Here is a 15,000-nt window from a genome sequence, read left to right as displayed (position 1 = left end):
AGACTCAGTAACAAGCGGTGGAAAATGGATTGATGGATGGGTGAAAAAGAACAGATTAAAAAAAATAATAATTAAAAAAAATTTTTTTTTTAAAAAATAACTTTTTTTTTTTTTTTTTTTTTTACTTGGTACTACCCGCGGGCCGGATTTTGGACGCTGGCGTGCCGTATCTGCCTAGGAGACTCAGTAACAAGCGGTGGAAAATGGATTGATGGATGGGTGAAAAAGAACAGATTAAAAAAAAAAAAAAAAAAAATTTTTTAAATTAAAAAAAATAACTTATTTTTTTACTTGGTACTACCCGCGGGCCGGATTTTGGACGCTGGCGTGCCGTATCTGCCTAGGAGACCCAGTAACAAGCGGCAGAAAATGGATTGATGGATGGGCGAAAAAGGAAAGATTAAAACAAATAATAATAAAAAAATATATATATATATTTATTTATTTTTTGCTTGGTATTACCCGCTGGCCGGATTTTGGATGCTGGCGTGCCTAGGAGACCCAGTAAGAAGCGGTAGAGAATGGATTGTAGGATGGGCGAAAAAGGACAGATTAGAAAAAATTATAATCAAAAAATAAATAAATACAATTTGTATTTACTTTTTAGCCAGGACTACTCGCGGGCCGGATTTTGGACGCTGGCGTGCCGTATCTGCCTAGGAGACTCAGTAACAAGCGGTGGAAAATGGATTGATGGATGGGTGAAAAAGAACAGATTAAAAAAAATAATAATTTTTTAAAAAAAATAATAAAAAAAATAACTTTTTTTTTTTTTTTTTACTTGGTACTACCCGCGGGCCGGATTTTGGACGCTGGCGTGCCGTATCTGCCTAGGAGACCCAGTAACAAGCGGCAGAAAATGGATTGATGGATGGGCGAAAAAGGAAAGATTAAAACAAATAATAATAAAAAAATATATATATATATTTTTATTTATTTTTTACTTGGTATTACCCGCTGGCCGGATTTTGGATGCTGGCGTGCCTAGGAGACCCAGTAACAAGCGGTAGAGAATGGATTGTAGGATGGGCGAAAAAGGACAGATTAGAAAAAATTATAATCAAAAAATAAATAAATACAATTTATATTTACTTTTTAGCCAGGACTACTCGCGGGCCGGATTTTGGACGCTGGCGTGCAGTATCTGCCTAGGAGACCCAGTAACAAGCGGCAGAAAATGGATTGATGGATGGGCGAAAAAGGAAAGATTAAAACAAATAATAATTTAAAAAAAAAAATATATATATATATATATATATATTTTTTTTTATTTATTTTTGTTTTTTACTTGGTATTACCCGCTGGCCAGATTTTGGATGCTGGCGTGCCTAGGAGACCCAGTAACAAGCGGTAGAGAATGGATTGTAGGATGGGCGAAAAAGGACAGATTAGAAAAAATTATAATCAAAAAATAAATAAATACAATTTGTATTTACTTTTTAGCCAGGACTACTCGCGGGCCGGATTTTGGACGCTGGCGTGCCGTATCTGCCTAGGAGACTCAGTAACAAGCGGTGGAAAATGGATTGATGGATGGGTGGAAAAGAACAGATTAAAAAAATTTAAATTGAAAAAAAAAAAATATATATATATATATATATATATATATATTTTTTTTTTTTTTTTTTTTTTTTACTTGGTACTACCCGCGGGCCGGATTTTGGACGCTGGCGTGCCGTATCTGCCTAGGAGACTCAGTAACAAGCGGTGGAAAATGGATTGATGGATGGGTGAAAAAGAACAGATTAAAAATAATAATAATTTTTAAAAAAATTAAAAAAATAAAAAACTTTTTTTTTTTTTTTTTTACTTGGTACTACCCGCGGGCCGGATTTTGGACGCTGGCGTGCAGTATCTGCCTAGGAGACCCAGTAACAAGCGGCAGAAAATGGATTGATGGATGGGCGAAAAAGGAAAGATTAAAACAAATAATAATAAAAAAATATATATATATATTTATTTATTTTTTACTTGGTATTACCCGCTGGTCGGATTTTGGATGCTGGCGTGCCTAGGAGACCCAGTAACAAGCGGTAGAGAATGGATTGTAGGATGCGCGAAAAAGGACAGATTAGAAAAAATTATAATCAAAAAATAAATAAATACAATTTGTATTTACTTTTTAGCCAGGACTACTCGCGGGCCGGATTTTGGACGCTGGCGTGCCGTATCTGCCTAGGAGACTCAGTAACAAGCGGTGGAAAATGGATTGATGGATGGGTGAAAAAGAACAGATTAAAAAAATTTAAATTAAAAAAAAATATATATATATATATATATTTTTTTATTTTTATTTTTTTTTTTACTTGGTACTACCCGCGGGCCGGATTTTGGACGCTGGCGTGCCGTATCTGCCTAGGAGACTCAGTAACAAGCGGTGGAAAATGGATTGATGGATGGGTGAAAAAGAACAGATTAAAAAAAATAATAATAAAAAAAAATAAAATACAAAAAAATAAACTTTTTTTTTTTTTTTTTTACTTGGTACTACCCGCGGGCTGGATTTTGGACGCTGGCGTGCCGTATCTGCCTAGGAGACCCAGTAACAAGCGGCAGAAAATGGATTGATGGATGGGCGAAAAAGGAAAGATTAAAACAAATAATAATTAAAAAAAAAATATATATATATATATATTTATTTATTTATTTTTTACTTGGTATTACCCGCTGGCCGGATTTTGGATGCTGGCGTGCCTAGGAGACCCAGTAACAAGCGGTAGAGAATGGATTGTAGGATGGGCGAAAAAGGACAGATTAGAAAAAATTATAATCAAAAAATAAATAAATACAATTTGTATTTACTTTTTAGCCAGGACTACTCGCGGGCCGGATTTTGGACGCTGGCGTGCCGTATCTGCCTAGGAGACTCAGTAACAAGCGGTGGAAAATGGATTGATGGATGGGTGAAAAAGAACAGATTAAAAAAATAATAATTAAAAAAAAAAAAAAACTTGTTTTTTTTTTTTTTTTCTTTACTTGGTACTACCCGCGGGCCGGATTTTGGACGCTGGCGTGCCGTATCTGCCTAGGAGACTCAGTAACAAGCGGTGGAAAATGGATTGATGGATGGGTGAAAAAGAACAGATTAAAAAAATTTAAATTAAAAAAATATATATATATATATATATATTTTTTTTTTTTTTTTTTTTTTTTTTTTTTTTACTTGGTACTACCCGCGGGCCGGATTTTGGACGCTGGCGTGCCGTGTCTGCCTAGGAGACTCAGTAACAAGCGGTGGAAAATGGATTGATGGATGGGTGAAAAAGAACAGATTAAAAAAATAATAATTTAAAAAAAAAAAAAAAAATTTTTTTTTTTTTTTTTTTTTTTACTTGGTACTACCCGCGAGCCGGATTTTGGACGCTGGCCCGCAGGCCATAGTTTGGGGGCCCCTGGCTTAGACACTTTCTTTTGACTGGTAGTGTCAGCAGAAATCACTTGTTTTTTTGGTTATTGACCACAATTTGTCTTGAACTTCTTCGGCCCAAGTCATTGGCCACAAATCTGCTGAGGATGATGTTTTTGCCTTTGTGCTAATAAGTGTTTATGCAAATTGACAGGCAAGACTGATGATGCCAAGGCTTCGGAGAAAGGCAAAGTGCCCTCCAAGAGCGCTTCTGGCATCCAGCGCTCCCCGTCAGACGCTGGCAAGAGCAGCGGAGACGAAGGCAAGAAACCCCCGTCTGGGATTGGACGCCCCCCCACCACGGGTTCTTTTGGATACAAGAAGATCCCTGGTGCCTCTGGGACTCTGGTCACCTCCAGTGGTGCCACGCTCTCCAGTGGCTCCGCCACTCTGGGAAAGGCCCCCAAATCCTCAGCTGCCCTTGGCAAGAGCGCAGGCGTCGGTGGGGTGCGGAAGACCAGCCTTGATGGCTCGCAGCCTCAAGACGACGGCATCCTGCTCACCTGCGGGGGCTCCAAAGTGCCCCTCCAGTACCGCTCTCTGCCCAGACCGGCTAAATCCTCCAACGTCAGCGGCAAATCGGTCAGCGGTGGGACGGCGGCCGGAGCCAAGCGCAGGGACGGCGGCAAGGTGGGCTCCGGCGACCGCTCCAGTCCCATCAACATGAACCAGACGGACAAGGAGAAAGTGACGGTAACGGAGCAGGATCCGGGTCCCAGCCCGACGTCCTCTTCAACGGGGCAGACGGGCCTCAGGCAACCGGGCTCCAAATACCCCGACATTGCCTCGCCCACCTTCCGCAGGTACGTCCCTCACAAACATGCCGCCTTACTCTCATTCTGTCTTTGGCCGTGTTTCCACCGGTCCAAAGCTGGAAATGGTACCAAACCGCTTTCTCTTTGGTGGAAACGTGGCTTTTGTCTTTCGTTTGTGCATGTTTCCACAAGTACCGAGCATTTCACCGCCATACCTTTCCATCCATTGGGTCATGTTCAACAAGGAAAGGTATGCCTGGACCTTTGTGATAGGATTCGGTTTTACTTGAAGACTTGCTTGATATCATTGCAGAAACGGCTGAATAAAGTTATCCTGTAGAGGAAAGTCACACATCATAGTAGGGTTGTACGGTATACCGGTACTAATATATTACCGCGATACTAATGAATCATATTCGGTATTATAATGCCTCTAAAAAGTACCAGTTCTGGTTGTACGAGCAGAGGAGCATGTTCGGCAGCGCACGCACACGGAGTACTTACAAGCAGACACAGTGTGTAGACAGAAAAGGGAGAATGGATGCATTTTGACCTAAAAAGTAAAGATAAAGGTGAAGTTATAACACTGTCTCCATGGCGACAAATAAAGTGAGTTTCTTACAAGTACCATTATCACTGCAGGACGAGGAATAGCTAAACATGCTTCACTACACACCGTAGGAGGATACAATAGCTCACCTGGCGTCACAATGTAAACAAACGCCATGGGTGGATCTACAGCTGACATCCACTGTAATGATACCAAGTACAGGAGTGTATCTAGTCGATACCACTATGATCACATCGATATTTTTTAGCATCACAAAATCTATTTTCGTTTTTTTTTAAATGTATATTATGTTTGTAAACTCAGGAAATATGTCCCTGGACATATGACTTTGAATCCTGTAACTACTTGGTATCGGATCCATACCCAAATTTGTGGTATCATCCAAAACTAATATAAAGTATCAAAAAAGAGAAGAATAAGTGATTATTACATTTTAACAGAAGTGTAGATAGAACATGTTAAAAGAGAAACTAAGCATATATTAACACTAAATGAACAAGTAGATTAATAATCAATTTTTACAGCTTGTCCTTAATAATGTGTACAAAATAAAAGGTGTATAAATGACACAATATGTTACTGCATACGTCAGCAGACTAATTAGGAGTCTTTGTTTGTTTACTTACTACTAAAAGACAAGTTGTCTAGTATGTTCACTATTTTATTTAAGGACTAAATTACAATAATAAACATATGTTTCATGTACCCTAAGATTTTTTGTTAAAATAAAGCCAATAACGCAATTTTTTGTGGTCCCCTTTATTTAGAAATGAATCGAAATACATTTTGGTACCGGTACCAAAATATTGGCATCGGGACAACACTACAACATAGACATAAACGCATCATTTTAAAGTACACTCAGCATTTCCTCATTATACCCCAAAGATGAGTGCAAGGACGGGAGTGGAAGAAGTGTCAAAAGATGGCGCTAACTGTTTTAATGACATTCAGACTTTACTTCAATCAATAACGGAGCAATAACTCTCTAATAACTAAAGTCCCTTGGGTGAATAATGTAAACTCGCTACACCGGTATGTTTTAGCGCTTTCATGGCGAGTCTACTGACAGATATAAGTAAGAACTTTACACTACTTTATATTAGAGGATGAATGTCCCGTAACAAGAAGATAGAGAAAAAGAAGAAGCTTATCGACTACGGTGTCGGCACGGACTACAAATTTTCAGGATTTATGCAGATCCCAAATACAGATCAACAGGTACCAGAAGGTAAGAAACGTTGCTTTTGCATAATATTGTGAAACAAAACACCAGATAATATGTCTTACCTTATACCAGTGGTTCTCAAAGTTTTTTTGTCATCCCCCACTTTGGACAAGGGGGAGTTTTCAAGCCCCACCTGCCCCCATCGCCCCAACAGAACGCTAATGCCAAGCTTAACATTGTCAAATTGGGGACGGCGTGGCGAAGTTGGTAGAGTGGACGTGCCAGCAATCGGAGTGTTGCTGGTTACTGGGGTTCAATCCCCACCTTCTACCATCCTAGTCACGTCCGTTGTGTCATTGGGCAAGACACTTCACCCTTGCTCCTGATGGCTGCTGGTTAGCGCCTTGCATGGCAGCTCCTGCCATCAGTGTGTGAATGTGTGTGTGAATGGGTGAATGTGGAAATATTGTCAAAGCGCTTTGAGTACCTTGAAGGTAGAAAAGCGCTATACAAGTATAACCCATTTATCATTTATTTATTTATATAAATTTATTGAACATCAAGTAACATCAAGTTGTATACATTCAAACTCAATAACCTAAAATAACATCAAGTTCAATAATAAATAAAATAACTGTGCAGCTGTGGTATAACTTGCATCAAGTTCAATAATAAATAAAATAACTTGCATCAAGTTCAATAATAAATAAAACAAGTGTTATAACTTGCATCAAGTTCAATGATAGATCAAATAAAAGTGTTATAACTTGCATCAAGTTCAATAATAAATCAAATAAAAGTGTTATAACTTGCATCAAGTTCAATGATAGATCAAATAAAAGTGTTATAACTTGCATCAAGTTCAATAATAAATCAAAGAAAAGTGTTATAACTTGCATCAAGTTCAATAATAAATCAAATAAATGTGTTATAACTTGCATCAAGTTCAATAATAAATCAAATAAAAGTGTTATAACTTGCATCAAGTTCAATAATAAATCAAATAAAAGTGTTATAACTTGCATCAAGTTCAATAATAAATCAAATAAATGTGTTATAACTTGCATCAAGTTCAATGATAGATCAAATAAAAGTGTTATAACTTGCATCAAGTTCAATAATAAATCAAAGAAAAGTGTTATAACTTGCATAAAGTTCAATAATAAATCAAATAAATGTGTTATAACTTGCATCAAGTTCAATAATAAATCAAATAAAAGTGTTATAACTTGCATCAAGTTCAATAATAAATCAAAGAAAAGTGTTATAACTTGCATAAAGTTCAATAATAAATCAAATAAATGTGTTATAACTTGCATCAAGTTCAATAATAAATCAAATAAAAGTGTTATAACTTGCATCAAGTTCAATAATAAATCAAATAAAAGTGTTATAACTTGCATCAAGTTCAATAATAAATCAAATAAAAGTGTTATAACTTGCATCAAGTTCAATAATAAATCAAATCAATGTGTTATAACTTGCATCAAGTTCAATGGTAGATCAAATAAAAGTGTTATAACTTGCATCAAGTTCAATAATAAATCAAATAAAAGTGTTATAACTTGCATCAAGTTCAATAATAAATCAAAGAAAAGTGTTATAACTTGCATCAAGTTCAATAATAAATCAAATAAAAGTGTTATAACTTGCATCAAGTTCAATAATAAATCAAATAAAAGTGTTATAACTTGCATCAAGTTCAATAATAAATCAAATAAATGTGTTATAACTTGCATCAAGTTCAATGATAGATCAAATAAAAGTGTTATAACTTGCATCAAGTTCAATAATAAATCAAAGAAAAGTGTTATAACTTGCATAAAGTTCAATAATAAATCAAATAAATGTGTTATAACTTGCATCAAGTTCAATAATAAATCAAATAAAAGTGTTATAACTTGCATCAAGTTCAATAATAAATCAAAGAAAAGTGTTATAACTTGCATCAAGTTCAATAATAAATCAAATAAATGTGTTATAACTTGCATCAAGTTCAATAATAAATCAAATAAAAGTGTTATAACTTGCATCAAGTTCAATAATAAATCAAATAAAAGTGTTATAACTTGCATCAAGTTCAATAATAAATCAAATAAATGTGTTATAACTTGCATCAAGTTCAATGATAGATCAAATAAAAGTGTTATAACTTGCATCAAGTTCAATAATAAATCAAAGAAAAGTGTTATAACTTGCATCAAGTTCAATAATAAATCAAATAAAAGTGTTATAACTTGCATCAAGTTCAATAATAAATCAAATAAAAGTGTTATAACTTGCATCAAGTTCAATAATAAATCAAATAAAAGTGTTATAACTTGCATCAAGTTCAATAATAAATCAAATAAATGTGTTATAACTTGCATCAAGTTCAATGGTAGATCAAATAAAAGTGTTATAACTTGCATCAAGTTCAATAATAAATCAAAGAAAAGTGTTATAACTTGCATAAAGTTCAATAATAAATCAAATAAATGTGTTATAACTTGCATCAAGTTCAATAATAAATCAAATAAAAGTGTTATAACTTGCATCAAGTTCAATAATAAATCAAATAAAAGTGTTATAACTTGCATCAAGTTCAATAATAAATCAAATAAATGTGTTATAACTTGCATCAAGTTCAATGATAGATCAAATAAAAGTGTTATAACTTGCATCAAGTTCAATAATAAATCAAAGAAAAGTGTTATAACTTGCATAAAGTTCAATAATAAATCAAATAAATGTGTTATAACTTGCATCAAGTTCAATAATAAATCAAATAAAAGTGTTATAACTTGCATCAAGTTCAATAATAAATCAAAGAAAAGTGTTATAACTTGCATAAAGTTCAATAATAAATCAAATAAATGTGTTATAACTTGCATCAAGTTCAATAATAAATCAAATAAAAGTGTTATAACTTGCATCAAGTTCAATAATAAATCAAATAAAAGTGTTATAACTTGCATCAAGTTCAATAATAAATCAAATAAAAGTGTTATAACTTGCATCAAGTTCAATAATAAATCAAATAAATGTGTTATAACTTGCATCAAGTTCAATGGTAGATCAAATAAAAGTGTTATAACTTGCATCAAGTTCAATAATAAATCAAAGAAAAGTGTTATAACTTGCATAAAGTTCAATAATAAATCAAATAAATGTGTTATAACTTGCATCAAGTTCAATAATAAATCAAATAAAAGTGTTATAACTTGCATCAAGTTCAATAATAAATCAAATAAAAGTGTTATAACTTGCATCAAGTTCAATAATAAATCAAATAACTTGCATCAAGTTTAATAATAAATCAAATAAAAGTGCCACTTTGCAATCTTTGCAAAAAAAAAAAGGAGGAGCTATGCATTTGGCAAGACAGGGCAAGTGAACATGAGTTTTACAGTACTCCAGCATTAGTGGCTGCAATGAGCCTGTTTTGCACTGCACAGCTTTTCAAATCAGGGTTGCAGGCTTGACACTGCCACTGTTAAGTCATGCTCAATGTTCAGCTGAGACCTGTACTTCGTTTTGAGTGAAGCAACAGCTGAAAAGCCTATCTCACACAGATAAGATGTGGCAAAGGGGAGAAGAATGGACACAGCTCTCTGCCCGATGAGTGGATATTGATTAGCCTGCTACCCATCCGCGCAAAAGTTTGTCCCGCTTAGCCCCGCCCCCGTTAGTTACTGTTGCTATGTCTGTCAAACTTTCGCTCCTACCTAGAAATTTAAAGCCTACAGGAAAAATAAGTAATTTACGTTTATTTTTATAGCGGATTTCACAGACAGAAACACAAAGTGATTTACAGTGTGTATAGAAAATGAAAACATAGTAAAAAAAAAAAAACAAATCTAAGAATATAACAAAAATAACAAAAATTTAAAGTGACATTTCCTCCCGTTCCTCGCGCCCCACCTGTCATGTCTCTATTCCCCACCAGTGGGGCGCGCCCCACACTTTGAGAAACGCTGCCTTATACACACACCATAATAATACTCCTATGTTGAAGCACAGTACAATCCATCAAGCAGTGTGGCTTCATAGCTTACCAAAGTCCTACTAAAACATTTTGATAGATTTTTGAGCGCCGTGTGTAATGTTCTATATTTTCAATGGAACATATAGCATTTTGGTGTTGTTTACTTGAGTCATATTGCCATCACATTGCAGTCTACATATATCTCTTATGTGTGACTGCCATCATATTGCAGTCTACACATATCTCTTATGTGTGACTGCCATCATATTGCAGTCTACACATATCTCTTATGTGTGACTGCCATCTTATTGCAGTCTACACGTATCTCTTATGTGTGACTGCCATCATATTGCAGTCTACACATATCTCTTATGTGTGACTGCCATCTTATTGCAGTCTACACGTATCTCTTATGTGTGACTGCCATCTTATTATTATTATAGTATTGTTGGGAACTCCTGCTGTTTGTTTTTTAGACAAATAGTCAATGATTTCAATATGGGGAAATGAGTTTCTCAGTGCCCTTTCAAAGACGTTTTGCAAACCATCTCACTCAAATTGTGCACCGTCAGTCCCCCTAAAGGTCTGTGCCAAATGTTGTGGGGATTCAACCGAACACCAATCTCATTAGAGACACTCAATAGGCGTGCCCAAAGCGGCTCCGTCCCATTCGATCTGTCAAACCAAACTTTGTTTTATTTATCCTCCTATCTTTATAAGATCTTTGATTTTTATTTATTTTCCGTCTCGAGACGGCCTCGCCTGTTTTATTTCCTGTGATTGCAACGAGCTCACGCTGACGAGCAAGATGGCTGCACAGCTGTGAGGCAGACAGGCCCAACAGATTGGCTTCTTTCCAGAAAGGAGCAGGCAGATGTGTTGTTGTATGTGAGTGAGAGTACAGAAGAAGGAGGTATGAAGTATTGTTGGAGCAAATGTACAAAACCCCAAAACCAGTGAAGTTGGCACGTTAATGGTAAATACAAACTGTCAGGTTCAAACACTGATGACATTTATTAAACAAGACAAGAAGCAAAGAATCAAACAGAGACAGAATTAAATTTGGACTCAATATTGAGGAGAGTTGCCTGTACACTGTACCCTTGTACAGTATCTCAGCACGCTCTGGCGAAAGATTGTACTCCTCCTTCTTTATTTGACTTCCTCCGACCACATGACCACCGCTGCTTCCAGAGGGAAGTGGGTCGTAAACAGCGTTGCCTTTGGTTACCGAACAGTTCAAAAGGAAAGGTCGTAAAATAGTTCAAAAAGACGTTCGTAAACCAGTTCAAAAAGGAGGTTCAGAAAGAGGTCGTCTGGAAATTGGGCAGATCCTGTCTTCTCTGCGCTTTGAAGTCCTTGGGTTAGAACAATACCTTTCTGTTGATTACCATACATGAAAGAACACTGAAAACCCTTCATGTGGCTTTCCGCCTTACACAGTGGAGTTTTACGAGCCTTCTTCTTGGTAGGTTTCAAAGACAGCTTTTGTCTTCTCACCGGGCACTCAAATGTAACACAAAGATTTTGTGATGTATTAGAAACAATTATTCGTACAAAAACAGAATACGATGATTTGCAAATCCATTTCAACTTATATTCAATTGCATAGACTGCAAAGACAAGATACTTAACGTTCAAACTGCTAAATTTTGTTAATTTGTTGCAAATATTAGCTCATTTGGAATTTGATGCCTGCGACATGTTTCAAAAAAGCCGGCACAAGTGGCAAAAAAGACTGAGAAAGTTGAGGAATGCTCGTCAAACGCTTATTTGGAACATCCCACAGGTGGACAGGCTAATTGGGAACAGGTGGGTGCCATGATTGGGTATAAAAGTAAATTCCATGAAATGCTCAGTCATTCACAAAGAAGGATGGGGCGAGGGTCACCACTTTGTCAACAAATGCGTGAGCAAATTGTTTAAGAACAACATTTGTCAACCAGCTATCGCAAGGAATTTAGGGATTTCACCATCTACGCTCCGTAATATCATCAAAAGGTTCAGAGAATCTGGAGAAATCACTGCACGTAAGCGGCAATGCCCGTGACCTTGGATCCCTTTAGGCGGCACTGCATCAAAAAGCGACATCAGTGTGTAAAGGATATCACCACATGGGCTCAGGAACACTTCAGAAAACCACTGTCAGTAACTACAGTTGGTCGCTACATCTGTAAGTGCGAGTTAAAACTCTACTATGCAAAGCCAAAGCCATTTATCAACAACACCCAGGAATGCAGCAATCGAAACTGAAACCTAGCACACACACCTTTAATAATAATAATAATTTACAGTTTGTGTGTGAGAGGGCATACATGACAAGCAGGGTGAGTTCATTATCCTTTAGAGTTGGAACATATTTCTTCTAATTGGTTCTCTTGGACTTTTCGTACAATATACAGCGCGTGTATGTAAGCACTAGTGTTGTCCCGATACCGGTACCAAAATGTATTTCGATATTTTTCGGTACTTTTCGATACTTTTCTAAATAAAGGGCACCACAAAAAATTGCGTTATTGGCTTTATTTTAACAAAAAATCTTAGGGTACATGAAACATATGTTTATTATTGCAATTTAGTCCTTAAATAAAATAGTGAACATACTAGACAACTTGTCTTTTAGTAGTAAGTAAACAAACAAAGACTCCTAATTAGTCTGCTGACGTATGCAGTATCATATTGTGTCATTTATACACCTATTATTTTGTCAACATTATTAAGGACAAACTGTAAAAATGTATTATTAATCTACTTGTTCATTTACTGTTAATATCTGCTTATTTTCTGTTTTAACATGTTCTATCTACACTTCTGTTCAAATGTAATAATCACTTATTCTTCTCTTCTTTGATACTTGACATTAGTTTTGGATGATACCACAAATGTAGGTATCGATCCGATACCAAGTCGTTACAGGATCATACATTGGTCAAAGTCCTCATGTGTCCAGGGATGTATTTCCTGAGTTTATAAACATAATATAAATAAAAAAATAAAAAATATATATTTTGTGCTGCTAAAAAATATCAATGTAATCATAGTGGTATCTACTAGATACACTCTTGTACTTGGTATCATTACAGTGGATGTCAGGTGTAGATCCACTCATGGCGTTTGTTTACATTTTGACACCGGTGAGCTATTGTATCCTCCTACGGTGTGTAGTGAAGCCTACTTCACCTAGACGACTACTTTACCTAGACGACTACTTTACTTAGACGACTACTTTACCTAGACAATTACTTTACCTCGACGACTACTTTACCTCGACGACTACTTTACCTAGACGACTACTTTACCTAGACAATTACTTTACCTAGACGACTACTTTACCTAGTAAATGACTTTACCTAGACGACTACTTTACCTAGACGACTACTTTACCTAGACAATTACTTTACCTAGACAATTACTTTACCTAGACAATTACTTTACCTAGACGACTACTTTACCTAGACGACTACTTTACCTAGACAATTACTTTACCTAGACAATTACTTTACCTAGACGACTACTTTATCTAGACGACTACTTTACCTAGACAATTACTTAACCTAGACGACTACTTTACATAGACGACTACTTTACCTAGACGATTACTTTACCTAGACGACTACTTTACCTAGACGATTACTTTACCCAGACGGCTACTTTACCTAGACGATTACTTTACCCAGACGGCTACTTTACCTAGACAATTACTTTACCTAGACGACTACTTTACCTAGACAATTACTTTACCTAGACGACTACTTTACGTAGACGACTACTTTACCTAGACAATTACTTTACCTAGACAATTACTTTACCTAGCCGACTTCTTTACCTAGACAATTACTTTACCTCAACGACTACTTTACCTAGACGACTACTTTACCTAGACGATTACTTTACCTAGACGACTACTTTACCTAGACAATTACTTTACCTAGACAATTACTTTACCTAGACGACTATTTTACCTAGACGACTACTTTACCTAGACAATTACTTTACCTAGACGACTACTTTACCTAGACAATTACTTTACCTCGACGACTACTTTACCAGACAATTACTTTACCTAGACGACTACTTTACCTCAACGACTACTTTACCTAGACGACTACTTTACCTAGACAATTACTTTACCTAGACGACTACTTTACCTAGACGACTACTTTTTCTAGACAATTACTTTACCTAGACGACTACTTTACCTAGACAATTACTTTACCTCGACGATTACTTTACCTAGACCACTACTTTACCTAGACGACTACTTTACCTAGACCACTACTTTACCTAGACAGTTACTTTACCTAGACGACTACTTTACCTAGACGACTGCTTTACCTAGACAATTACTTTACCTAGACGACTACTTTACCTAGACAATTACTTTACCTAGACGACTACTTTACCTAGACAATTACTTTACCTAGACGACTACTTTACCTAGACGACTCCTTTATCTAGACAAATACTTTACCTAGACGACTACTTTACCTAGACGACTACCTTACCTAGACGATTACTTTACCTAGACGACTACTTTACCTAGACAACTACTTTACCTAGACAATTACTTTACCTAGACGACTACTTTACCTAGAGAATTACTTTACCTAGACGACTACTTTACCTAGACGACTACTTTACCTAGACGACTACTTTACCTAGACGACTCCTTTATCTAGACAAATACTTTACCTAGACGACTACTTTACCTAGACGACTACCTTACCTAGACAATTACTTTACCTAGACGACTACTTTACCTAGACAACTACTTTACCTAGACAATTACTTTACCTAGACGACTACTTTACCTAGAGAATTACTTTACCTAGACGACTACTTTACCTAGACGACTACTTTACCTAGACGACTACTTTACAATGTCACGATGTGACGACGACGGGGGGGCAAGGGAGTGGATTGCCGGTACTTTTCAGAGGTGGTATAGTACCGAGTATGATTACTTAGTATCGCGGTGCTATACCAATACCGGTATACCGTACAACCCTAGTAAGCACGAAAGGTGGGAACACGGGTATGGCCTGTATTGATAGTACCTTCCCGCGTAGGAAACACTTGCTTACTCCCCTTTGACTGCACCCACCTATATCTACCTCCAGATTATTTGGCACC

The 15,000-nt window shown here is 36.3% G+C and overlaps 1 protein-coding gene across 1 annotated transcript in view; it reads left to right on the top strand.

Annotated features, from left to right (window-relative positions):
* Positions 1 to 15,000, top strand: part of LOC133661299 (neuron navigator 3-like) — a 132,447-nt gene that overhangs the window by 19,879 nt on the left and 97,568 nt on the right. The window contains exons 6-7 of the mRNA XM_062064430.1: positions 3,561 to 4,209; positions 14,988 to 15,000. The exon at positions 14,988 to 15,000 is cut by the window's right edge and continues 413 nt beyond it. Coding sequence (XP_061920414.1) covers positions 3,561 to 4,209; positions 14,988 to 15,000 — 662 coding nt within the window. The remainder of the gene's footprint in view (positions 1 to 3,560; positions 4,210 to 14,987) is intronic.

This window comes from Entelurus aequoreus, linkage group LG12, assembly GCF_033978785.1.
Source record: "Entelurus aequoreus isolate RoL-2023_Sb linkage group LG12, RoL_Eaeq_v1.1, whole genome shotgun sequence".
Classification (NCBI taxonomy): Eukaryota; Metazoa; Chordata; class Actinopteri; order Syngnathiformes; family Syngnathidae; genus Entelurus; species Entelurus aequoreus.
This window is presented reverse-complemented; position numbering and strand designations above follow the sequence as displayed.